The 27714-nt window shown below is 42.8% G+C and overlaps 1 protein-coding gene across 1 annotated transcript; it reads left to right on the top strand.

Moving 5' to 3' along the window:
- On the top strand, positions 1-27714 carry ATP12A (ATPase H+/K+ transporting non-gastric alpha2 subunit). The gene is made up of 23 exons (XM_045844775.1): positions 1-58; positions 263-450; positions 3247-3306; positions 5808-6011; positions 6822-6935; positions 7856-7990; positions 8115-8232; positions 8430-8737; positions 10096-10294; positions 10459-10568; positions 12210-12344; positions 17648-17840; positions 19741-19916; positions 20601-20737; positions 22852-23002; positions 23892-24060; positions 24150-24304; positions 25802-25925; positions 26094-26239; positions 26669-26802; positions 26937-27038; positions 27483-27574; positions 27658-27714. The coding sequence occupies exons 1-23, from the start codon at positions 1-3 to the stop codon at positions 27684-27686; spliced, it is 3237 nt and encodes a 1078-aa protein (XP_045700731.1). The 3' UTR covers positions 27687-27714.

Below are 27714 nucleotides of genomic sequence, written 5' to 3'. Positions count from 1 at the left end.
ATGGGGAACAAGGTCCTAGAGAGACCCCACGGCTCCTTGGAAGAGGTGTTCTTTCTACGTGAGGAAATCACATCCTATCTTTCCCCCCACCCAGGAAGGGTTTCCCCAGCCTGCCCTTCACACAGGAAGAGAGGGAAGGAGAGGGCAGAGTGGGCTAGGAAGCTGCTCTTTGAAGGTGGAGGAACCTCCTCACAGTCTAGCTCCTTCCTTTAGGAGGGCAGTCCCTGACTCTCATCAGAGAACCTATGAGAAAACCCACCAGGGGCTAACACTGCACATCTGCTTCTCTTTCAGAAAACACCACGAATTTACTCTGTAGAGCTCAATGGAGCTAAAGACATGGAGCAAACAGACAAGGGAGATGACAAGAAGTACAGGGGCCTACGGGAGAACTGCTTGGAACTCAGAAAGAATCACCATAAAGAAGAGCTGAGGAAAGAAGTTGATCTGGTCAGTGAATTGGGCCCTTAAACCAAAGGGGCCCACTGAGTGCTGTCCTCCCTGGGAAGCTTACTGGGAACCTGCCCCTATAACCTTCCTTTTCCAAAAGAAAAAGCAGTCCCAAGGGTTTTTGAATTTTCCTGTAAGATTGTTTCCTTGTGTTTTTTGTTTGTTTGTTTGTTTGTTTTTTAAAGGGGAGTAAAAGAAAGGTATGGGCCCAGGGGTCAGGCCTCTGCAGGATTCCTGCATTATGGTTGTAGGCATTCCCAGGTGGGACTCAGGAAAGGACTGAGATTCCAGTCCCCACAGGCTTGTCCCAAACCACTCTCCTTCCAGCTACTTCAGTGAGATGTAAGAAACTATTGGCCAGTATCACCCATGAGAAAGTGAGAAGACTGATGGGCTTGGAGTCAGAAGACCTTACACCACATTAAAGTTCTACCTGTAACTGAGAAAATCTACCTGGCTTCATGGAAGCTCCACTTTCTTTATGGGAAATAAACAGTTTGCATGGGTCTGTGAGGGGGAAAAGTTAGAAAAGAATAAGAGTATTTTGTAATTAAAGTGCTTTATGGAAGTACAATATTACTACAATTGAGGAAGGACTTTGGCCATGGAAAAAGGCTGCCTCAGATGAAATATGACATTTTGTCTCAGAAGTCCCAAAGGGGAAGCTTCTGCACTCAAGTTCATTGCAGACTTTAAAGCCCTATGATTGTCTGAGCAGACGGTAGTGGCATAGGCTCCAGGTGGCTAGAGAGCCAGTGGTTAAATATTCAGGAATTTAACAAGCTGACCAACATCTTGACATTCCATTAATAGCTTAAAATTTGGTTATGGTGGGAAATAATCATATGCTACACATCAGGGCTTCCTGTTTCTCCTGAAGAGCTGGAAAAACTTAGAGCAGCATACTAAGCATTTGTGTGTATATATACTGATAGACATTTAAGAACACAAACATGAGGTTGGACTGACCTGAACTCAAATCTGACTTTGACTGAAGCTTTTTCCTATTTTGAAAAATGGGAATGAAAAAGGATGCCTACCACTTAGACTTGTAAAGACGGTTCAATGAAATACAGCAGGAGGAAGACTTCGAATAGCATCAGACAATAGATAGTCATTCTTATTTCCTATGTGTCTCTAGCATTCAGGATTAAAAGCATATCTAGTCTTCCTTGAAATTGCCACATACAACATGAAAATATATCCATTCTGTCACTTGCTTGTGTATTATTAACATGAGAATCTGCTTTCTTAAGCATTTGTGTAGATGTGTAATACTTAAAAATCATTTCCACAAGATTAGTCAGTGTTCCCCACTTCCCAATAATTCTATAATTTGGACAATGTGCTTGGATGCCCTTGCACTCTGACTTCTCCAGCAAATTAAAACCTTGATGAGAGCCAAAGTAGCCCACCTTCTGAAAAAACCCAAGCCCAGCCTCGGGTGCTGCCCTGTGCTATTCCAATTCTGGCCAGCAGAGGGTGCTCCAGCCACCAGCCCTTTCTTGCCTTTCAGCAGCATCATCATCCCAAAAGCCAAGGACAAGGGGACAGATGCTCAGCCTCCCAGTGGAGCCTCTTGAAGCCCAGATCCATTCATGCAAACAGTGGCTCTATTCATCTGTTCCCTGTTCTTTGTATCTGTCCAGAGCTTAGCACACAGTGCACAGAGCTGTGTCTTGATTCTTTTTTTTTTAAGATTTTATTTATTTATTTTTAGAGAAAAGAGAGGAGAGGGAGAAAGAGAGGGAGAGAAACATCGATGTGTGAGAGAAACATCACTTGGTTGCCTCTTGCACGCCCCCAGCTGGGAACCTGGCCCGCAACCCAGGCATGTGCCCTGACTAGGAATCAAACCAGTGACCTTTCAGTTCACAGGCCAGCACTCATTCCACTGAGCCCCACCAGCCAGGACAATGTGTATTAATCCTTTGAATCCACATGTCAATGTCATCTTCAGTTGATGAAAGAATGAGCAAAGCAGATTCTGGCTGAGGAATGGCAAAAAAATATTTAATCATAAAGTCTAATCTGTTAACATGATGCTTTTGCATATACTTAAAAGAAGAAGTGGGTCTGGTCCCAGTGACAGTATAAATCTTTGTTCTGGATCATCAGAGCATAAAGACTCTGTCCTGGGCCTAAAGGACATGCTGGTAAGTGGAAGTCATTTATAATAGAGTCGTCAGTCCACAATGTCAATGATACTTAGGTTGAGAATCTTTGCTTGAGTCTAATGGTCCTGTGGTAAAATTAGTGAGTATAGGTCATAATGGTATTATATGGCAGGTTTTTAAAGTACAGGGTGTCTGTAATCAGTGACCTACCTGAGTCTCAAGTACTTGAATAAGAGAAGTCATGCATGGGTCCTGAATTTGTCACAACATGTGATATGTGGTTACTTGATATTCCTTATCGACCTCCACTGATGCCACATTCACATATGAGTTGGTACCTTGACACCATGTAGATTCAGAGTCACATGTGCTGGAGCTCAGACTGAGGTGGAATGCTTTGTTCATAAAAACTATGTGGTAAATGACAAATTGAGTCTGGACTCTTCCAAGGTGGCCAGAAAGTTCCCTGAATCAGGACAAGCCTCTTCTGTAGCAGGACCCTCCGTTCCCTCTTTGCAATGATCACTGGGCACCTAGGGCTATGTCTGTTACTCCCATACTTCCTGGCCCTTCTCCCATCATCTATGCCACTCCCAGCTCTTATGGGGCTTGCCAGGGCTTTGGGCTTGAATCTTTGGAATAACCTAATTCACTCTGTTCTTCTCTCCATGAATTTCAGGATGACCACAAGCTCAGCAATAAGGAATTAGAAAATAAATATCATACAAATATCGTTACGGTAAGTCATGAGGGAACTCAGATTGGGAGGAACAGCCTTGTGACTGTAAAGGCAAAGGATGTGTGGGAGAGTGGATGGCACCTTCAGGATGAGTGACTTATAGCACCAATGTTGAGAATGACGTGATGGGTGACCGAGAGCGGCTGGCATCAGGAGATGGTGTTCTGAACCAAGGCCCTGGTCAAGATCCTCAGCTGAGCTGTATGCTGACTATATAGTTCTTCTGACTGACTACAGAAAACTATGGTCTCCCCCAAAAGATCAGATGCTTGCTCATTGTCATGGTCGGAGTTTATTTTAATCCCAGTGTCCAGGAAGTATGATGATCAAAGAATGGGGAAAACCAGTGTTAAAAAGCAGGGTCCAGAGTGACAGTCTTAGACACTGCTTGTCTGCCTCCTCCTCCTCCAAGAAGGAGTGGTGGTCCTAGGCAGCTCCCAACTCTCCCACCACGGAGATACTTCTTCCCTTGTGAAATCAAACTCAACTCAAATTTCAAAAGCTTTGCTTTTGGCTACATCCATTCAAGTCAACCAAAAGACCCACTGAACCAACAGTCAGAGGGGCAAAGAAAAACAGGCAGCCCTGGTCTTATGGAGTAAGCACAGGAAAGTATATTATCTACTCCATTCCACTGAGAGGTCAACTGAGAGGTCTCCAGGACATGCTGAGCAATGGATTCTGACCAGTGGGACATAGGATGATGGCTTAGATTTAAGTTGCCAGAGTATCCAGAGGGGCAGGTAGGACATAACGCGTGGAATGCATGGGGAGGAAGGTGATGTAGAAAATCAGGCAGAGAGAGAGGTAATTTTGGTGGAACTTTCCAGCACTTTCATATTAAACTAAGGAATAAGAACTATATTAATTATATAAGGAGCATAATTTCTAAATAAGGAAACAGTTTGGTAAGATTGGTTTTCTTACCAATTCTGGGAGAAAACAAATATAGAGCAATATGGAGGTACATATATATACCCATTTCATTTCTAAATGGAAAATGGAAGGTCTAGAAGAATACAGGACTGTGAGGTGAGCATGTGAATCAGGGAAGCAGCAGTAAGACAGGAAGGAAGGGGCAGGTTTAGGAGACACTGAGGTTTTGTTGTTGTTATCGTTGTTGTTTTTCATACTTTTTAAAAATTGTTGTTCAAGTACAGTTGTCTCCTTTTTCTCCCCATGACACTGAAGTTTTTTAACAAATACCTAATCCAGCTGAGGAGGAAAAGTGGGCAGGGGGTCAGGTAGTAAGCTGGGCCCTACTGGGGGTCGGAGCAAGAGATTAGAGAAGGCATTGGGGGGGAGGGGTGGTGGTGAGTTTGAGGTTCTGGGGAAGGAATTGCAAAGGGGTGATGATATCTAGCTGGCAACTCCAAATCCAGTTATTCAACAACTGTGTGAGCCTCTGTTGCAGAAAAAGCAGTGGGCCCTGTACAAGACACAGATGAAGAAGGACAGGGTCCTTACCTCCAACTGCTTATAACATAATTAGGGAGAGAAGTTATGTAAAAGACTTTCTCTATAAAATGTAGTTTTGGGGGATAAACCTTGTGGATGATAGTTCAGGATTTCAAGGTGAGGTTCCATGCACCTGTGAATGAAGGGCTTCTGACAAGAAGTGACTGGCCATGTGTGCCTCAGGTTGGTAGGACTTTTAAGTCTTAAGATGAACAAGAACTTAGAACTTAGGGTCAATATCTAGAAAAGCAGAAAAACCACAAGACTTAAAGATGAAAAATCAGCCACATGCCATATCAAAGTTCCAGAAGAGACAGTATTTCTGGATGTTACTACATTACCCTTCACCCTAGTGACTTGCTGATGTGATAGCCAGATTGCTGCTATTTCTGGCTAAATTTTTAAGAAACAACCACATTAGCAGAAAGAATATAGCAGCTCTGGGTCCAGCTCTGGGATGCCTTGTCGCGAATCATGGTGACCTAAACACCATATGCCTCAAATTCCATGTCTGTAAGCTGAGGATAATAGTAGTCCCTTCTTCAGAGGATTATTTTGAAAAACAAAGTGAGTAAATATGTGGAGAACACCACCTGGCTGACATTAAGCATTAAATATTCCTTTTAAGAAGGTAGTAAAAATGAGCCATCATCCACTTTTCCCAGGTCCTCCCTGGGTATGATAACTCCTCCCCAAAACTTGCAGAAGTATGATGTCTAACTCAAGGCAGAAAAAGTGTCTAATTTTGTATAAGTTTTTTTGTTTGTTTGTTTTTTATTGTTTTAATTTTAATTTTTTTCAGTTATAGTTGATATTTAATATTTTATTAGTTTCAGGTATACAGAATAGTGGTTAGACATTTGTATAACTTGCAAAGTGATTCCCCTCCCCCCCACAATAAGTCTAGTACCCACCTGGCACCATACATAGTTGTTACAATACTATCGATTATATTCCCTATGCTGTACTTTACCTGCCCTGACTATTTTGTAACTGACAGTTTGTACTTCTTAATTCTATTGGTTTTTGTTCACCTTTTTCAGGGTCTCTCCAGCACCCAAGCTGCTGAGCTCCTTGCTCGGGATGGGCCCAACACCCTCTCTCCTCCCAAGGAAACACCAGAGATTATCAAGTTTCTGAAGCAGATGGTGGGGGGTTTCTCCATCCTTCTGTGGGTGGGAGCCATCCTGTGCTGGATTGCATATGGGATCCAGTACTCTAACGACAAATCCTCATCTGTAGACAATGTAAGGCACTTGGGTCTCCTGTGTGGTTTTGCTGAATTAGTAGCAGGGAAAAACAGATTCATAAGTGAGGCCTTTCATTAGCAGATCCCTGGGTGGAATCGAGAGGTTCCCACTGACCAATCGCTGCATTGGTTTGAGAAAATCAATTATTTTCCCAGCTGTAAAATAGAAATTATATCTGACTTCCTGATGTCTCAGAAGCAGTATGAACATGAATTTTAAAAAGAGAGAGAGGAAGAGAAACATTGTAAGTTCCTAAGTAAAAAAAAAAAAGAGTATATGCATATGAAGTATTTTGGGGCTCTGTCTCCTGAAATCTAATTATCTTCCTTTAACATGGGGAGCACGTGTGCCTGCTTATGACCGGGCAGCAAACCACAAAACCTCACTGGCCAACATGAAGCTGAGAGAAAAGAGTCAGATGCAAAGGGCCTCATACTGCAATTCCATTGGCATGACATGCCCAAAACAGACACAACTTGGAAACAAAGCAGATCACTGGTTGCTAGGGCTGGAAGCGGGAGTGGGGAAGCTGCCAGTGGGCATAAGAGGTCTTATTGGGATGATGGAAATGGTCTAAAACTGTATTGTGGTGATTGTTGCAACTTCAATAAACAACTATATAAATGTTTTAAAAATCATTGTATTATAGTCTTCTAATGAGTACATTTTGTGGCCTATAAATTACACCAGGACACAATTGCCTGGTGTAATTTATCTCTCTCAGCCTTCCTGTGGAGAGCTCTAGCCCTGGGGTCTGGCTTATCCTGAGGCTGCTCTCTCTGACCAGTGCCTCTCCTCCTGACCCAGGTGTACTTGGGCACCGTGCTCGCTCTGGTCGTCATTTTAACAGGGATCTTTGCTTACTACCAAGAGGCTAAGAGCACCAACATCATAGCCAGCTTCAGTAAAATGAGTCCACAGGTGAGTGGCAGCTGTCTCTCTCCTGCCTTTGTGTGACTTCAGGTGAAGAGAATGGGGCCTTGGAAGCACGGGGTTCCTGCTCAGGCCAAGCTCCATCCTTTGCTCTCTGAGAAGTCTTGGGCAAATGACCTAATCTCTCTGAACCCCCATTTCCTCAGGGATTGAGATGATCAATGAGGTAAGAGACAAGAAAATGCTTAGTCAAGAGTATAGTAGGATGGAAACATTATTTATTGCACATCATCTGTTACTGCTCAGAGGTGTGGTAAGCTAGCTGCTCAGACAAAAGTCATTCAGGTAGTCTGGTAGCCAAGGACATCAACCCATGATTTTTTTTTTAACCTGTGACCATCTTGGCTGCCACTGCTGAGTTTCACTGCATATTGCCCCAGAATGCTCTCAGTGGGGGGAGATGCACTGTTCCTGTGTCCCCAGAAAGACCCTGGTAGTTGTCCTCTAGGGAGACCTGTGCACCACTATCAGCAGTAGGAAAACCACACAGTCCCAGGGCTCCAAAGCTACCAGCTAGACAGGACTCTGGAGATCTTTTGTGCTAATGAATGGGGGATTCACCTCCCCCTCCAGTAAGGTTTTCCTGACCTGAGCAAGATTATTAAACCCTTTGGTCTAACCTTCAGGGTTCTTCCTTGACATCCCAGCCTGGAGTTTTCATCCCTTTCAGTCAGACCCAGGCTGTCCCTTTGCTATATCTGCCCACAGTACATTTTATGGGTCCAAGAATATCACTAGGACCTCCTTCTCAAGAAAAAAAAATAGTTCTTAGGGTCTTCGTGCCCAAGTCAAAGTCTTTTGTTTCATCTTTTGCCATTCTGACTGCCACCTGAGTTTGAATAAGGAGTAGCTGGAAGAGTGTCAGCATCATTGCAAGTCTGAAGTGTCTATCACATTTTCTTTTGCAGCAAGCACTTGTCATTCGAGATTCAGAGAAGAAGATCATTCCTGCAGAGCAGCTGGTGGTGGGGGACATAGTGAAGATTAAAGGAGGGGATCAGATCCCTGCAGACATCAGGCTGCTGTTCGCCCAGGGATGCAAGGCAAGTGTCAGGGCTGAGGATCAGGCTGCTAACTGGCTGGCATTCTGTGGTCCTTCCAGCTCTCAGTGTAACTGTGTCAGGAGACACAGTACTTCATATTGAACCTTTTCACAATTTCATCTAGGTCGACAACTCATCTCTCACTGGGGAGTCTGAGCCCCAGCCCCGCTCCTGTGAGTTCACCCACAACAACCCCCTGGAGACAAAGAACATTGGCTTCTATTCTACCACCTGCCTGGAAGGTAAGTCTGGCTGGCTCTCAGGAGCCCATCAGCCTCTATGTTTGTGTCTCTTTCCATGTTTTATACAAATATTGTCCAAGAGAAAACCTGAAATTGCAGGGCCTAGAGAACTGATGTTGGCCTTTGGAATGTCATGTGCTAGTTGATCATGTAAGCCAACAAAAGAGAGGCAAATGAAGGCTGTGGTCCTTTCCTAGCTGAGGACTTTTGGAATAAAATGTCCATTTCAATTGTAGGCACAGCGACTGGCATGGTCATCAACACGGGTGACCGCACCATCATTGGTCAGATCGCCTCACTGGCTTCAGGAGTCGGGAATGAGAAGACACCCATTGCCACCGAGATCGAGCACTTTGTTCACATCGTAGCAGGAGTGGCCGTCTCCATTGGCGTCCTTTTCTTCATCATTGCAGTGTCCATGAAGTACCATGTTCTGGACTCCATCATTTTCCTCATTGGTATCATTGTGGCCAATGTGCCTGAGGGCCTCCTGGCCACTGTCACTGTGAGTCCATGCTTCTAAGTGGTCTGTCCCCTGATCATGTTAATACATGCCACCCTTCTATGCTGGGGGAGCTCCCACCAAAAACTCTGGGTCTCCTCCAGCTCAGATCAACCCTCCCTCCCTGTCAGGACAACCAGGAAACAATCTGAATTGAATATTTCTTAGAGGGACAGAAGGAATTATGAGGTTGTTCATATTTGAATGCACTGTCCTCGAAAACTTTCTATTTTCATATAGGGTCTCTGTCTGCAAATTGCACATGTAACTTTGCCCCTTAAGATCTAGATAAAGCCCTGGCTGGTGTAGCTCAGTGGATTGAGCACGGGCTATGAACCAAAGGGTCACTGGTTTGATTCCCAGTCAGGGCACATGCCTGGGTTGCAGGCCAGGTCCCAGTGGGGGCCACCTGAGAGGCAACCACACATTGATGTTTCTCTCCCTCTCTTTCTCCCTCCCTTCCCCTCTCTCTAAAAATAAATAAATAAAACCTTAAACAAAGGGAAAAAAAAATCTAGGTTAGACAGACTCAAAACACCAGTCACAGATTTTTGAGCAGTTGGATGCCTTCTTCACATTTCCACAACTTCCTTGGCATTTTCTACAGCTGAGGAACTTAGGCACATTTTTTACCTAATTTCTCTTTCCTCTGACACACACAGATGCACAAATTCCTTCCCTTTTTTCTTCAGAGAAATTTGGCCCTTTCCTACACCTTCCCCCAAATTCAGCTGTGGGTCTCCCTTTGTAAAGCCCAATCAATTTATCCTTAAACAAAGGGAACCATGGTTTCAGGTAATAAGGCAGCTTCAGATCATTGGCCTGCTGTTGTCCTCAGCAAAGGTGGACAGAGGAAGTATCTGGACTACAGGTCTCTTCTGATTCCAGAAGGTAGTAATTTGAAGAAATTGAGCCCAAAGAAACCTTTGAGATCAGGGAGTTTAAAAGAGAGAGCTAAGAACCTTTAAAATCTGGACCTCTTAAAATAAAATATGAACACTGCTTGATTCACCAAAGCAAAAAGTGAACATTTGGGACTAGCTTTTTGGCACAAACTTTATGTATTCACCCTTTTTCCCAACAGAGTGTGGGCAGCCAAAGCTCCCTCTATAATACACATGCATATGGACCATAGCAACCTGGCTTGGCTTTGTTACCTGTGGCTTCCTCAGGATCAGTTTTTTTCAAGGGGTGAAGGGACAAAAGAAGTATCCCATGTTTAATAAGAAGAATTGCGGCATGTAGGGTTTATCAGCCACTGCCTCTATGTTGGTAGCTCTGTCTTGAAAGTAGTCCTGTTCTAGCAATTTTTGTTATTGTACTTACATTCAAATGTGTTTTTCTCTCTCTCTTCTGTCCAGGTGACTCTGTCACTGACAGCAAAACGGATGGCCAAGAAGAACTGCCTGGTGAAGAACCTGGAAGCAGTGGAGACGCTGGGTTCCACTTCCATCATTTGCTCAGACAAGACAGGGACTCTGACTCAGAACAGAATGACCGTGGCCCATCTGTGGTTCGATAATCAGATCTTCGTGGCTGACACCAGTGAAGACCATTCCAGTAAGTTTTCTGGAGCACAGTCTGGCCCAAACCTGTGAACTGGAGCAGAAGGGTATCCCCAAGTGTGGCAGGGTTGGTGTGTAGTCTCAGAATTGTGTGAATAGTTTGGATGTAGAGAGTGGGCCCAGAACCCACAGCATCCCCTGTGCTTTCTTTTTTTCCAGAGCAAACTTTTGATCAAAGCTCTGGAACCTGGGCTTCCTTATCAAAGATAATTGCATTGTGTAACCGAGCTGAGTTCAGACCAGGACAGGAAAGTGTCCCCATCATGAAGGTAAAGCATCTGCATCGCTCGGTCTTAAACCACAGCCAACTTGAAGTCACTTTCCTTGTTCTGACTTGATGCTAGGTTTAAGCTCTCCTACACAGGGAAGCTTGTACTAGTAAGAGTAAGACCTGCTCCCAAGACCTGCAGAAGATTTCCTTCATTCTAACTAGCTTTGCAACATCACAGAGAGGTCTAAAGGTCACAGATTGCTCTCAATCCTTTGAAAATTTTATCTCATTCCAGAAAATGAATGTGCCCTTAGTTACTTTCCTGACTTAATCAGATAAGTAGATATGATCAAAAATTTTTATTGCATAAATACCATCCACTGAATTTTAAAATATAATTGGATGGAAATAAAAGGACTGATCTTAGAACACAGTCTTCTTGGCAGCAGATGCTCTGAGGGATCTTAGAATATTGGAATATGCAATGAACTAGCTCCCTTTTTCCCTTTGCCTCACTTCCTCCCTCTGTTGCCCTCTCTTTCTCTCTCCTTCTACCTCCCAATGAGTCACTGAATCTATGTCCCCCTGGCATTTCTATTTGCTGTTTGTTTTCTTTATTGACTCTTTATTTTTGTGTATTTTTGTTTGTTTTTCTTTCTCTATCTGCTCATCAGTTATCTTCATGGCCAATTACTTTGCTGTCTTTCAAATCCTTATGTCCACTTCTAACTTGTCACCCCAACTGCATGGATCCCCAGCTAGCTGTGTTTCCACTTAGAAGTTTTGACTATTAGACTCTCAACAAATCTTGTCCCAATTTTTCTTTTTTTCTGTGACATCACCATTTTACTTGTCATTGGGGCCAAAACTTTTAGAAGCCATCTTTACTTTCTCCTCACAAAATGCTATCATTCTTGCTTCAAAATATCTATAATTTTACATTTCTATTACCACCAATACCTTGCATCTAAATAACTGTGCCAGCCTCGTACTTGTCCTGTACAACTCTGGCTTATATCTCCCCCAGTCTTTCTTGCATGGCACTAATTTTCCTTAAAAATGACATTAGATGAAAAATGTCACCTAACTTTGCTTAAAAATTTCCTTTGCTTCTCTGTTTACTGCTTCTCAAATTTATACTTCAGCCTGCCTTTCAGGGCCCTCCATGTCCATTTGTCCTTCCAGCACTTATGCCAGAAGTCTTCCATTTCTTGCCTCCATTTGTGACATTCTGACTTCTTCTCCTCTCTTTTCAAGATCTAGTTCCTAACTGCTTTTTTCATGAAACCGATTAGCTGTCAGAGCTCTGAGTTTGAGATTTGCTAATGCCACTAGGTGGCATCACTCAGGATATGAGGATATGTTTATTGATTTTAGAGAGAGAGGAAGGGGGAGCGAGACAGACAGACAGACAGACTTCAGAAATGTGAGAGAAACATCGATCAGTCACCAGGGATAGAACCCACAACGTTTGGTGCATAAGACAACACTCTGACCGACTGAGCCACATGGCCAGGGCTCACTTTAACACTTTTACCATGATCTTAACTCAGTCGCAAATGTGTGACATTGTTTTGTCTCTCCAGCTAGATGGTAAGCTTATTAGTAAGGCAACATGTTGGTTCATAGAAAATAATCTTGAAAGAACCAGATTGTGTGCTGCATAAATATATATTTTTTAATCTCTTTTGATTTTCAGAGAGTTGTGGTTGGAGATGCCTCAGAAACTGCTCTTTTGAAATTCTCAGAGGTGGTTTTGGGTGATGTGATGGACATTAGAAAAAGAAACCACAAAGTAGCAGAAATCCCTTTTAACTCCACCAACAAATTTCAGGTGAGTTGTTCCTCACAAGAAAATCTATGTTATGATTAGAACAGCATTTCTACCTGTAAGTACCCTTAGGTTAGTACGGATTTTGAATGATACTTGATTTCAAAAACAGTCCTCCAAAATGGATGGGCTGGATGTCTGGTAAATTTGGAACAGGTTTTTCCTTGCTGGCCTGAAACAGGTAGACAAAAAGAATCTGGTTGGCCAGGCTGCTCCTGGAACAATCTATGTCTATTATAGGCATACTCATGTACACTCTCACTCACACACACACACAAACACACACACGCACATGCCCCTGTGGGGTGACTAGCACAAGTGAGGGACAACGGCCAGAGCCCAAAGGGCAAATGAAATGTGAGAGTAGGGGGGACAGCTAACTGTGCCCTCAGTTTGTGTCAGGTGATTCACATACATTGTCTCATTGATCCTCACATAAGTGTATGAAATAGGACTAATTAATCCCAATTTATAGGCAAGGAAACAGGCCCCTGAGTGTGTTGATGTCACCAGACTCACACCAGCATCAAAGTGTCACAACCAGTTTTCACACATCTGTTTGGTTCCTGAGAACATGCTCTTTCTACCTCATAACTCAGAAGAAGAACAGCCTTGCTGAGGCCATGTGACAAATCCTTGCTCTTTACCAAGCTGGTAAGGAGTATCTCCAATGGCCAGCCATGTGACTTTCCAGTTCAGCCTCATAGGAATCTTTCTTCTACTCATTTCTCAGGAAGAAAATGGCTGTTCTTGCCTGGATATCTCCTCTTAACTCAGGGTTGGCCAAAAACCAAACACCCATGTCCTCCCATGTTTGGACAAATAGCAGTGTGTATATAGCCCAAGGTCCTGCTGCTGATGGGTTTTCCAGTAGAGTCCAGCACTGACAGCCATTATGACTTTGTCTTTGCATTAACACTAAAGTGTATAAATAGCATAGCCATGTTTGTGTCAAAGTTTCTGGTGATTACACTGTCATTTTGTTTAGATGGAAAAGAAATGGTTGTTGCAAATATCTTTGTGGATAATGCACCAATGAAGAACTGCAGTTAGCCAAATAGACAACCAGCAAAATTGTGCAATGTCAAACATTAAAACCAGGAAAGCAGATCTCTTGTTCAAAACTTAAGTGAAAGTGAATGAGTCACAATCCTAAAATAACAATAGTAATCATAGCCTGTGTGCTGACGTCCACATGTATTAAATCACTTGATTCTCGTCACAGCTCTGTAAGGTAGAGAGTAAGGTCCAGAGCTATATCACATAGCTGGTAAGGGCCAGAGCCAGGACTCACACATGCTTTTCACAGTAGGGAGTCTATGCTCTTTCATAGTAGGTTGGATGGCCTTGCAGTCAGGAACAAGACTCAGAATCCTTCATCTATTCCAGTAAAAACTTCCTTTGTCATATGAAAAATGAGGAAAAGCAGGTCCCATGAGGTCTCATGTATAAAAAATGGAGGGAGAAAATGGGCTACCACAGTTGGGACCAGAAAGAAAAGAGGGCCTGTGTATGTTTCTGCTGATAAGGCCAAAGCACCTCTTTGGATGTTGTTGGTGCCATTTTAACTCTACCCTTGAGCATTGGATGTCATGACCTTGGAAGTTTTCGGTCAACTGAAGGAAACAAAGGAAAGCCTATGTCTTATTGACCTTAAAATAGCAATTCCCCAAACTGAGGCTGATCCATGAAGAGATTTTGAGTAGTTTATGGCAAATTGGATTTTTAGGACAATGTTTTATAAAATTTTATATGAAGATGAATCTGTTCATTTAAATGATTATCCTTTATGTCCTTCATGATCAGGGTGGGTCTCACACCTGCCAGCCTGAATTAAACCTCCTCCACCCCCCCACCCCAGCAGAGACCTGCTACTGTGTGACCTTCATGAGTCATTTAACCTTTCCACACTGAGCTTCCTGCCTTGGAAAAGATGATAAGAGTACATACAGCCTTAGGGCAGTTCTGAGAATTACATGAGTAACTATAAGCATGCAGAACTATATGTGTTTATTATTCCTACTTTTTAAACATTAAAATGCTCTATCTTTGAGAAAATGAGACTGATAGTAGATGGGAGGTTTTCTGTTTGGTTTCCTTTTGGTTTGATTTGGTTGGCTGGTTGCTTTTTAATGTCTTTCATTGGCCATGAATAAAAAAAAGAGCTGGCAAATCTATGTTTGCCCTCTATTTTTTTTAATTGTACTCATGTCTGATATCTGAAAGTCTAAGAACTGATTTAGAATCAACTGACAGACCCAAATGGTAGAATTTTTCTCTTAAACTTATTAATTCTATCTCAAATACTCCAGCTTCCTGAAATTTCTTTTTAAATATATTTTATTGATTATGCTATTATAGTTGTCCCATTTTTTTCCTCCCCTTTATCCCCCTCTACCCAACACCCCCCTGCCCTCCAGCATTAGCTCCCCTTAGTTCATTTCCATGGGTCATATGTATAAGTTTTTGGGCTTCTCCATTTCCTATACTATTCTTAACCTCCACTATCCATTTTGTACCTACCCTTTATGCTTCTTATTCCCCATACCTTTTTCCCCCATTCTCCCCTCTCCCCCTCCCTCCTGATAGCCCTCCACATGATCTCCATTTCTGTGATTCTGTTCCTGTTCTAGTTGTTTGCTTAGTTCTTGCAACAACTAGTTCTTGTTTTTTTTTTAGTTTGTTATTGATAGTTGTGAGTTTGTTGTCATTTCAGCATTCATATTTTTGATCCTTTTTTTCTTAGATAAGTCCCTTTAACATTTCATATAATAAGGGCTTGGTGATGATGGACTCCTTTAACTTGACCTTATTTTGGAAGCACTCTGTCTGCCCTTCCATTCTAAATGATAGCTTTGCTGGATAGAGTAATCTTGGATATTGGTCCTTGCCTTTCATGACTTGGAATACTTCTTCCCAGCCCCTTCTTGCCTGCAAGATTTCTTTTGAGAAATCAGCTGATAGCCTTATGGGAACTCCTTTGTAGGCAACTGTCTCCTTTTCTCTTGATGCTTTTAAGTTTCTCTCCTTATCTTTAATCTTAGGTAATTTAATTATGATATGCCTTGGTGTGTTCATTTTTGGGTCCAACTTCTTTGGGACTCTCTGGGCTTCCTGAACTTCCTGGAAGTCTATTTCCTTCACCAGATTAGGGAAGTTTTCCTTCATTATTTGTTCAAATAAGTTTTCAGTTTCTTGTTCTTCCTATTCTCCTTCTGGCACCCCTATGATTTGAATGGTAGAACATTTAAAGTTGTCCCAGATAGTCCTAAGCCTCTCCTCACATTTCGAATTCTTGTTTCTTCCTTCTGTTCTAAATCGTTGATTTGAGTCCCGGATTCCTTCCCTTCACTATTGGTTCCCTGTATAATTTTCTTTATTTCACTTTGTATAGCTTTCACTTCTTCCTTTATTTTGCACCTGTACTCAATCATTTCTGTGAGCATCCTAATTACAAGTGTTTTGAACTCTGTATCTGATAGGTTGGCTATCTCCTTGTTGCTTAGTTCTTTTTTCTAGAGTTTTGATCTTCTTTGATATTCTTTTATTTGGGCTATTTTTCTTTATCTCAGTGCACCAGTCTGTATGAGTATTTTTTTCTTTAACTCCTTGGTTGTCAAACTTTCATACAGTTTGATTTTTTGGCAGTTCTGGATTAATTTTTGTTTTTAAAAGGTGAAAGATTTATACAATCTGAAGAGAAACCAGAGTATTATTATTTGTTTTTAAATTGTTTGTTGTCCTTCTTTTGGTTGTGCAAGGATGCAAAGTATATCTACCTACACCTCCATCTTCGCCAGAAGTCTCAGCTTTCTGAAATTTCTTCTGAGAGCTTAGAAGAGTACCTGGTATATAATAAGGGATATGTAAGAGTTAGCCATTTACTATCTTCTATACCTTTTTTCACACTTTTCCCAATTATCTTTTTTTTTCTTTTTCTTTGCTTTAGTTCTATTAAAACAGAGCATCTAGTCTAAGTTTTATTTTCACAATATTATGTTTTAAAAAAAATTTTCTCCTAAACTCTTTTTTCTCTCTTTTTTAATTGTTCAAGTACAGTTGTCTCCATTTTCCCCACCACCACTCTTCCCTGCCCCACCCACCCTCACCTCCCATCCTCAATCCTACCCCCATTTGGCTTTGTTCATGGGTCCTTTATACATGATCCTTGACTACCCTTCCCCTTCTTTCTGCCACTATCCCCCTCTTCCCTTCCCTCTTGTTACTGTCCATTTGTTGTTTATATCAATGTCTGGTTATATTTTGCTTGCTTGTTTGTTTTGTTGATTAAGTTCCTCTTATAGGTGAGATCATATGGTATTTGTCTTTCACTGCCTAGCTTACTTCACTTAGCGTAATGCTCTCCAGTTCCATCCATGCTGTCACAAAGGGTAGTAGCTCCATCTTTATTTCTGCTGTGTAGTATTCCATTATGTAAGTGTACCAAGTTTTCTGATCCACTCATTTACTGATGGGCACTTAGGTTGTTTCCATCACTTGGCTATTATAAATTGTGTTACTATGAACATTGGGGTGCATAGCCTCTTTTGAATTGGTGTTTCAGGATTCTTAGGGTATAATCCCAGCAGTGGAATTGCTTGGTCAAAAGGAAGTTCCATTTTGAGTTTTCGGAGGAAATTCCATACTGTTTTCCACAGTGGCTGCACCAGTCTGCATTCCCACCAACAACGTACTAAGCCAATTATCTTATTAGGATGAGTCTAGAAGTAGAATTACTAGGTCAAAGGATATTGGTGTAAGAATTGTAATACCTGTTACCTAACTCTCCTCCTGCAAGCCTCAACATGAGACTTCCCACTTCCTCATACCCCTACCATTTTCTCTTATATCCAGGTAGTAAAAGTGGAACAATGTGGAGATGAAGAGGCTGCTGCTCACAATAGGGAAGTAGAGATAGGAGGTGAGATGAGGTGGCTTACAGTTCCTGACCCCCGTGGGCACCCCTGCAGATCTTATTCAGGGCAGAAGATGTCACAAGCTGACAGCCACATCTGTTCCCCCTCAAGCAACCACTTAGTTTGTACTCAGAGTGCCCTGCTGGGCTGGGACTAGATAGTTGAGTCCAGGTCTCTTGCATATCACTTGGCCAGAAAATGAAAAGGAGAAAACCTGCCTATAGAATTCCTCCCTTACATTTCAAGGATAAGTAGCCCAGCAAGAAAAATGGTTGTTTCATCCCATCATGGTGCTAATTAAAAGATCTGTATAGTTCAGGCCTTCAGTAATGGAGACAGTGTCATGATTCACTAGCATGCAGTACTTATGCTCACTTCCTTCCCTCCCAGCTCTCCATACATGAGACAGACAACACCACTGACAAGCGCTTCCTCATGGTGATGAAAGGGGCTCCTGAGAAGGTCTTAGAGAAGTGCAGCACCATCATGGTCAACGGCCAGGAGCAGCCTCTGGATAAGAGCACAGCTGAGGCCTTCCATACTGCATACATGGAGCTGGGAGGTCTAGGGGAACGCGTGCTGGGTGAGCTCTTAGTGGAAGAAGACTTATATGTTGCCTCTTCAGTACCTTATCATGGCACAAGATGAAACAGGCTGACAATCCAGCAGAGTAGCTAGGGCATCCACAGGACTCACAGGAAGAAGAATGGTAGACAGATAAGCGAATACCACATGATAGCAGCAATGAGGATGGGGTTGTTGCCAGGTCAGAAAAATCTGGGAAGATCCTATGGAAAGAGTTGCATTTAAAGTGGGCCCTAAATGATAATATTTGAAGGAAAGTAAGGGATAGGATTCACGGTGGAGGGAACAACATAGGCCAAGGCCCAGAGGTAGAAGGAAGGAGGGTGTGAACATTGTCGGGGAACCAGTGTGGAGTGTTGCAGGACAGAGGAGATGATGTTATCCTGGGAAGTAGGACTGGAAAGATAGACTGGAGGTCAAGCTATGGAGAACTTATTTGGGCGAGGAACTGGGTTTCATTTTATAGTCAGAGCAGAGCCACTGGAGACTTTGCAGCTAATAAACTGATTAGAGTCAGTGTTTTCTAAAGGATCATACTTGGCAGCATCAGGGAGCAGAGTATCCTGGGTCACCTCGTTCAGGTGACAGAAGACAGGAATTTGATCTAAGGCAGTGGGAACATGAAGGACAGGTCAGATACCAGAGATTTCTCAAAGGCAAAATTAGTAAGACTTATCACCTAATTATAGGAGAAAAGTAAGGTTTAAAAATATTAAACATTTTAAAATTAGTGATTGGGGACAATACTACTAATAACAGAGACAAGGGTCATTAGAGGTAGAAGAAACTGTAGAAATAAAACCACTGTGGCAGGATCCAAATTGTGATCACTTCAGTAATATCACAGAGTATGCCCTAATGTGACAATTATGGGTCAACAGAGTGGCACCTATGAACTACAGGATGGTGAATTCAAGGTAACAAGTTCATAGTCAATGATAAAGCTCATTAGACATCATGAAAGTTCTTGCCAGTAGAGATGGAATCCATGGAATGTGTGTTTCTAAAGGATATTTGAGTTTGTAAAACAAGTAAAATATATAAATGAGATGATAATGCTTTAGGTGTGCCACAAATAGCCCATAGTACCAGGTAGTCTTTTCAGGGCAAGATTAATACTCATCTAACTAGAGGCACTCTAGAGACCTCATGTTTGACCTCTTAGATCCTGTGTTTTACTGAAACATGTAATGTAGTGGGCCATGATAAGAATAAATTTGATGTGAAAGCTAATGAAAAAGCCACATGATCTTGAAAATCCTGCCAGACACAGGAATCCCTTCACCTCAGCCTGTGAGAGCCAGGTGCCATCTGAATAACAAATGATTCTGCTCTACTCCTTGTGGCCTTTCCCTCACACTTAGCTCAATTAAAGACTGAGCTCTATACCATTCCCCTGATACCCCAGATTCATTTCCCCTTTGTGCAGTAGCATGAACTACTTTGTCTGCCTAAATGGTCTTTCCACCCCACCCCCAATCTTCCCTAATGCCTCTCTCAAGAGTCAGCTCACATACTACCTCCTTGGTGAAGATTTTCCTGACTCCCTGTGTGGTTGGAGCATAGCTGTCCTCAGTAATGCTCACCGGGCTCTGTTATGCCTTTCCCTTTATGTCTTTGTCCCCACACTCAACTGGGACATCTTCAGAAGTAAAGGCTATCCCCTCACAGTCTTCATAACCTTAAAACATAACAGAAAACCTAAATGGCATGTGAACTATTTTCAGATGAACCATTTCTTTGCTAAAAACAACATGCATTATGGAACTGAAAGATGAGTTCTGGTAGACTCTATGGGTAACAGAGTAAAGGACTGGGTATGTGTGAAAATGTTCCTCCTTTTTTCATGTCATTTTGTAGCCTAGTTTCACTGACTCCCAAATTCATGCCCATTCCAGGTTTCTGTCATCTCCACCTGCCAGCAGACAAGTTTCCAGAAACCTATTCCTTTGATGTCGACACCATGAATTTCCCCATGTCCAATTTGTGTTTTGTGGGGCTCTTGTCAATGATTGATCCTCCTCGGTCCACTGTCCCAGATGCAGTCACCAAATGCCGGAATGCAGGGATCAAGGTGGGAGTTACCTTCCTGATTTAAGAAGTCCTCCATGGATGTTGCATTCCTTCCTAAGGATGTTTGTCCGAAGAGATAGTCAGTATTTAGGTCTTTTCAAGTAAATACCACAATTCCCTGTTTAAAAATCTCTACTGTCATCATACTAATATTTCAGTAACTGCAATAAAAGCAAAATAATTGTGTCTATGTGGAATGAACCACAATCATAACTATAGTGAGAAGCAAGCTCACTCCCTGTGCCATGAGGTAGCCATATTTTGCCCTAGAGTATATAGACAATAAAAGATTTTATTACTATATCTGGAGGTTCAGCCTCCATAATCCATTTGCCTTCATGATTTCTAAATCAAAATCTTCACTCCATTACTATGTCAATTTCAAGACTGTGGAAGCCATGTGAGCCTGTCCCAGCCCTTTCACAAACACAGCAACATCATAGGGAAAGGGCTTCTTTTAATCAAAGGAGGAAATGCAAGAAGCTTAAGAGCAAGGATTGATCCAGTGGGATCAGTGTGTCCTTAAAAGGCAGTTGTATCTTTGATCTAAAGATCAAGAATTTTCTGTAAGAGCTGACCAGTCATCACAAACCATGTTCTACCAGGTAATGGCAGAGTAGGTAATACTGAACTGCCCTTACTCTGGCTATCCAGTCCCTCATCATCCTCCATGTTTGTTTTCTAGGTCATTATGGTTACAGGTGATCATCCAATTACAGCTAAAGCTATTGCCAAGAGTGTAGGTATCATTTCAGCCAATAGTGAGACTGTGGAAGACATTGCAAAACGCCTCCACATTCCTGTAGAGCAAGTTAACAAACAGTAAGTAACCACAGAACTAATGTGGCAGAAACTCAAGTTCAGTGGGAACTTGTTGGCTCAAAAGAGCTGTACAATTTGGAGTAAATCCCATTTTTGCCAGACACTCTCTCAGGGTGATTCTAGGCTGGTTTCTTCAATAACTCATATCCATTCATTCATTCATCATTTTACTTACCACCTGATATGTACCAGGCACTGTATTCATAATTTAAAAATTATCCTTTATGGATTCCTTGTATAAAATTGCAAAAACCACAAAAGTAGATCTGAAAACTTAAGTGCCTAATTTACATCGAGAAAAACTGAAACAAAGAGTTAATATGAAATGACTTGCCAGTGATCTAGTTGTATAATCGGGAGTATTAAGAACCTTTGGGGCTGTGTACACTTCTTTTTTTTTGGCAGGGGGCAGGGTGAAGTAAATGTAATGGAAGCTTCCTAAGGAAAGATTTGGTTTTCCCTTGTGTTAATTCTTTCCATAATCAATTGTTGAGTGCCAGCTTTGTACCAGGCACCTTGCTAGCCACTGGAACTAGAGTAACAGACTGGACACTGTCCCCACCCTGGGGGAGCTTTCTTTCTTGCTATCTAACAAGAGTGGCAGAAAGTCAAAACTGATTATGTTATGACGAGCACAATAAAGGAGACACAGGGGACAGAGGAGCTGGCAGTACGGAGAGATTTAGCTGGTAATTTAAATGATTAAGAACTCCAGGTCTCACTGTGAAAATAAATGTCATTGGCTTTACTATACTTTCATGCATGTGAGGGAAACAGGGAAAGACCAGTGAACCTCTTGCAGTTTATCCAAGCATTCATGCCTTTTAGGAATACAGAGCTGTCAGGTAATAAATTATCACCAGGCCAAAAAATTACTAATTAAAGCAACCAAACAGAATTACAGCCTGTGGGCACAACAACCATATGTGAAATCTAAGTGTCTTCTCCTTTGTAGAAATAATATTAATCTATGAAACACAGGTTTAGAGCTTTTGTTTGTTTTATTTTTTAAAATAATAGAATTATACATTTTCACACAAGTCACACACTAAACAGGAAAGTGGGGTGGATAGTTTTGTGAATGTTTTCAGTTATCTACTCTATCAATTCTAGCTTCGTGCTCATATAATAAGTGGATTTTTGTGGCTATTGGGGGAAAGGAACCACCCTTTCCTTCTTATCTTACTTTCCTATTTTCTTATCAGTACTTAGAAGACTTGTGATTTGAATCAAATGCTAGAATTCCAATATTTACCACCAGTGGAAAAAACAGACCTAAAAAAGCTCAAAACTTTAAAGATGTAAAGAAAAAGACGCACAGTGCTTTGCTCAGTGTTTAAGCTGAGATTTTAAGATTGAAATGTGGAGTGTTAGTGAAGGGAAGGTGGGGCAGCAAGACCAGTGAAGGCATTTGAACAGTAAAGGGTGTGTGGGCTCAGAACTGAGTGGTCCAATGGGCTGGAGAAGAAAGCCACTGGGGGCATGAGGCTGAATAACAGGGGCTGCACCTGGCCTTGCCAGCTACACCTGGGGTCTGCTCTAAGCACAGTGGAAAGCCTTTAAAGAATTTTATTAGAGGATAACAGAATCAGATGTGAATGATCAGTAGTTTCTAGAACCTTTTTATAGTCATCAGAAAAGTTTTCCTCAAATAAGACCCCCAAAAACATTTTTTCCTACACAGCTCTTTGCGTAGTAGATACTCTATAAATCTGAAATACACAATAACAGGGAATTGTTACCCATGTTTTGGCTGAATTCCAGGACCCAAAATATGTAAACAGGCAGAGTTTTTTTTAATTCTCCATTTACTTGTTAAGTAAAATATAGCCCAGGAAGTACCACTTCTCACCCAATCCTACTAGGAAAAGACTACTTGGTTATTCCTGTTGGAAAAAATGGCTTTCTTTTTTTAGCCTCAGTTTACTGTCTTGAAATGGAGACCAAAGTGTCCCCAGTACTCAAAAACTCTCTCATCCTATTTAAGTATTGAGTGTCAAGGACATTGGGTTCCCAGTGAAGTCAAAAAGGCTTCAGCCCACATCCTGCCCAGAACAGTGTTTCAGCCAAAGATCCAACCTTTGGCCTCACCCAGTTCCTTCTGGCCTTTCTAGGGATGCTAAAGCTGCAGTGGTAACCGGCATGGAGCTGAAGGACATGAGCATGGACCAGCTGGATGAGGTCTTAACCAGCTACTCGGAAATTGTCTTTGCCCGAACATCTCCCCAGCAGAAGCTGATCATTGTGGAGGGCTGTCAGAGGCAGGTGGGTGGACAGCAGTGGTCAGAGGACCTCCCAGTCCCTCACTGTCCTGCGAGGAAGTGCAGGACAGTGATTCCCAGGTCATGGCTTCATGCCTTTTCAACCTCTTGAGACAATTCTTGACCATCCTCATCACCTCACGTTGCTACCTCTTGGGATGACCTTCTGACCTACTTAGAGACCCTCCAACATGGAGCTGCATGCTCTCCAAAGGGCTTTCTGACAGTGAAGCAACTGGTACTATGGTAGGTATGGGATTAGAAAGACTTAAAATGTAAGACAGAAAATGAAAATGTAAGATATAAAATATACAGTTATCCCTTGGTGTCCTCAGAGAATTAGTTCCAGGACCCCCCACCCCTACTCTGCCAATACCAAAACCCATGGATGCTCAAGTCCCTTATATAAAATGGAGCATTATTTGCATATAACCTGTTTACATATATGTAACCTACATTTTCATATAACCTACATTTGAACAGAGGCTACAGCAGGATGTACCCACACATCACTTCATGTTTGTGGCATCAGCATAGTGCTTGACATATGACAGATTTGAGTTTCAGTTTTTGGAACTTCCTGGGGTTTTTTTCCAAAAATTTTTGATCCTCCATTGAATCAGATGGGAAACCTGTGGATACAGAGGGCTAATGGTGTCCCTCTCGCCTGCCACACACATTGGTTTAATTATTTAAACAGGTATTGTTTGAGTTCACAGTGTGAGACTTAGGATTTCCCATCTCTTTATCTTTTCTCCAAAACCCAAACTTAGCCCTTTGTCTCCACTCCAGTTGTCCTCCATCCTCCAAACAAAAGAGAAACAGTATTCTTGTCAGACTTGTGACCCCATTGTCTTGCTCACTCCCATTTTTTTCTGCGTCCCTCTGCATAGGATGCAGTTGTCGCTGTGACTGGGGATGGAGTGAATGACTCTCCAGCTCTAAAGAAGGCAGATATTGGGATTGCCATGGGGATAGCAGGTTCAGATGCTGCCAAAAATACAGCCGACATGGTCTTGCTGGATGACAACTTCGCATCCATAGTTACTGGGGTGGAGGAAGGTGAGTAGTCTTCCTCCAAGTGATCTTCATGAAAACTGTGGTTAACTGGGGGAAAAGCCATCCCTATAAGGAGAAACATCTTTGCCTAGGTCGCCTGATCTTTGACAACCTCAAGAAGACCATAGCGTACACCCTGACCAAGAATATTGCTGAGCTGTGCCCCTTTCTGATCTACATCATCATTGGAATACCCCTGCCCATAGGCACCATCACCATCTTGTTCATTGATTTGGGCACAGATATCGTAAGTAACACTACAGGGAACAGGGTCTGATAAAACCCCCAGGTCATGTGAACTTCAGAGTCATTGCCTCCAAGGATAAAGAGAAAGACTAAATCAATGCTTATCAAACTTTTCAGTGATGGGGCCTGAAGCTCTGCATTTCTAATGATCTTTTCCACGATGCCAATACTACTGGCCCACCACTCTTCAAAGCAAAAGATTAGAGTGACCTGTCAAATGTTTGGAAATTAAAACCACCTCATTTCATTGTAAGAGCTTTTCAAACATGAGTTCTTCACCCTCAAAAAAAAATGCCATTGGTCAGGATCAGCTTTCTTTTCTTTTGAGAAGATGCAGCTGCCACCAAGATAGTCCCTGTGCTACTGGGGGTTCAATGGCTAAAGTGATAACCCATGGCATTCCCTTCTTAAGTAAAGGATCTGTGATCTGGAGGCCCCTTGCCACAACACAATAAGAAGCCATAGTTATAAAGCCTTACATTGACCTACCATACTACCACCTAAACCCTCCTCTCTGCTAGTTCGCATGTGTGTAAAAAATCTTTGTGACATTGTGCATGTGTCTTTGGCTTACACTGGCAAAGGAGGAAAGGCAGCAGGGAGCAGTCTGGATTCACACTGAGGACACAGCCCTGCAAATTGCCACCTTGCCCCTTCCCTGCTTTACACAGCCTTCACATTGCAGGGAGACTGGAGATAGCTATACTTTGGAGGGGAACTGAGATCCCCAGAGATTACAGTCAGATCATGTCCAGGCTCTTTAGATTTGCTCGTTTTTCTTCAGTGCAGTAATTCTTCCAGTATCGTCCAGGAACCACCTGGGAACTTGTTAGAAATGCAGTCTCTGGACCTAGCCAGGACCTTTTGGATCAGAAAGTCTATAGTGGGGTGGGTCTGTTGAGATATCTTTTAATAGGCGTGCCAGAGTGGTGCTCTGGGAGAGAACCACTGTGATCCAAGGGCATGCCAATAGGGGAGGTGTTGGTAGGAGAAATCCACCCCAGAGGGGCAAAGTGACTTATAACTTGCATTGTATAGAATTGTCAGCACATGGTGATGATGGAAAGCAGATTGGTTTTAAAAGCTGACTGTTCTTGCCCTGGCTGGCGTGGCTCAGTGGATTGAGCGCAGGCTGCGAACCAGGCATCGCAGGTTCGACTCCCAGTCAGGGCACATGCCTAGGTTGCAGGCCATGGCCCCCAGCAACTGCACATTGATGTTTCTCTCTCTTTCTCCCTCCCTTCCCCCTCTAAAAATAAATAAAATAAAATAAAATCTAAAAAGGAATAATAATAATAATAATAAAAGCTGACTGTTCTCAAATTCTCTACAGAAAACACCCCCTCCTTGCCTTCATCCTGGATAGATGTGGATAGACCCACCACCACCCTCCACCATCCCTCCCACCCACACCCAAGTCCCAGACTGTACCCCTGCTGTCATCCTGTGGTTGGAGCACAGTGTTTAAGGGTTGGGCTTCTTGGACTCTCCCCTCCAGGTTCCTTCCATCGCCTTGGCTTATGAGAAAGCTGAAAGTGACATTATGAACAGAAAGCCTCGCCACAAGAAGAAAGATCGACTGGTGAACAAGCAGCTTGCCCTATACTCTTATCTCCACATCGGTATGATGAGAACATGTCCTGTCACCAAGGGGACCACCCAGTCACAGTCGGAAGCTGTGTTTTTCTTTATGGGATGGGATTGGGGTGGGAGGAGGAACCACAAGGAGAATGAGGCCAGGGCAGTTCTGAAGTCACTGGGGAATGTATACCTTACTCTCACTCCCTCAGGCCTCATGCAGTCCCTGGGAGCTTTTCTTGTGTACTTCACCGTGTATGCACAGGAGGGCTTCAGACCCAGCATCCTCATTAACCTCCGGGTGGAATGGGAGCAGGATTCTGTGAACAACTTGGAAGATAGCTATGGACAAGAATGGGTAAGGAGGGGGCTCTGCCTTCCCTGCCCTCCTGCTCCTCCCTTCCTGTCACTGCCCTGCCTGAGCAACACAGAGCTAAATTTCCCTGGACAGCCTTAGTGGTACAGAGAAGATGAAAGTTTTCTAAGTTAACAGGACTTCTGAGCCCCTGAGTGGCATTGCTGTGGTCTTTGCCAGGACTTGCCTCATCTCTAGAATGCAAAGCATAAAGGTCATGTTTTTACAGAAGAGTAGCCAGTCCAGCAATTGTCCAAATCAACTTTTCCTGCTTGGTTGGTTAAAAAGACAAATAAAAACCTATACTGATCCTTTCTTAATCTCTCAATTTCAGGGAGGTGGGGAGAGTAGGGCATCACAGAACTGCATTGAAATCTCCCTGAAGTTTCTCCTGGGGAGAAACTTCATGTTTTCTCTCTTCTGTCCTGACAGACACATTACCAGAGGAAGTACCTAGAGTGGACAGGCTATACAGCTTACTTTGTTGGCATTATGGTTCAACAAATAGCAGATCTGATCATCAGGAAAACCCGGAGGAACTCCATCTTCCAACAGGGCCTCTTCAGGTACTACCTGCATCCCACCTCACTTCCCAGATGATGAGGCACCATACCATGCAAGGCATTTATGTCACAGGCACTGGGTGTGTGGTTCTGAGCCATGGGAATTCAGAATATTCATGCTTTAATGTTTCTTGTAGAAATAAAGTCATCTGGGTGGCGATTGCCTCCCAGATCATCATCGCTCTGATCCTCTCCTACGGTCTTGGAAGCATCACAGCCCTGAATTTCACCATGCTCCAGTGAGTTCCTTTGACACTGGGGAGGAAAGGGCTAGCCCTGCTCTGAACTGTCATGGCCTAAAAAAATCATTAGAACCTGAAGGGAGTAAGTGGGGTTCTCCTCCAGTCTTTCAAAAGAGATAAAATCGAGTCAGTACTGTATTAGTCAGAGTCTTTGATCTGCTAGTTTGCCCAAAGAGAAAATGGAATTCACACACCTTGCCATCTCATCTCTACCCTCATCTAACCAGTTATTTCAAAGGCAGATGCTACTTCTACTGGCCACTATCCAGGTTAAATAAGAAACTTTCCAGTTTCACATTGTGTGAACCCATGGATCTGTTGTTCTTTTCACTGAGACTCTGTTCTTTTCATGAGAAAAATGAACTGGGAGGCCTCTGCCCCTTGGTGGGGTCTGGCCCTCCCTTCGATGAGTTCAGGCTCATATCCCTTTTTTGTTTCTAGGCCTCAATACTGGTTTGTGGCTGTGCCCCACGCCATTCTCATCTGGGTGTATGATGAGGTGCGGAAACTTTTCATCAGACTCTACCCTGGAAGTAAGTTGCAGGATTGATCTTTGAGACCCTGCCTATCCACTTGAACAGACTATCCATTTCTAATTTACTTTCTACCTCTGCAGGCTGGTGGGATAAGAACATGTATTATTAGGACCACCCACTTCCTCAGGCCTCCTGCC

Source organism: Phyllostomus hastatus, unplaced genomic scaffold (assembly GCF_019186645.2).
Source record: "Phyllostomus hastatus isolate PE091 unplaced genomic scaffold, TTU_PhHast_1.1 phas_contig_41, whole genome shotgun sequence".
Taxonomy (NCBI): Eukaryota; Metazoa; Chordata; class Mammalia; order Chiroptera; family Phyllostomidae; genus Phyllostomus; species Phyllostomus hastatus.
The sequence above is the reverse complement of the archived record's forward strand: the minus strand, read 5'-3'. Positions and strand labels throughout refer to the sequence as shown.

Coding starts and splice junctions, on each gene's coding strand:
- ATP12A (XM_045844775.1), top strand. CDS start 1: ATGGGGAACAAGGTCCTAGAGAGACCCCACGGCTCCTTGGAAGAGGTG. Junction 23,003..23,891: donor TGGAGGGCTGTCAGAGGCAG/GTGGGTGGACAG, acceptor CCCTCTGCATAG/GATGCAGTTGTCGCTGTGAC. Junction 27,039..27,482: donor CTGAATTTCACCATGCTCCA/GTGAGTTCCTTT, acceptor TTTTGTTTCTAG/GCCTCAATACTGGTTTGTGG.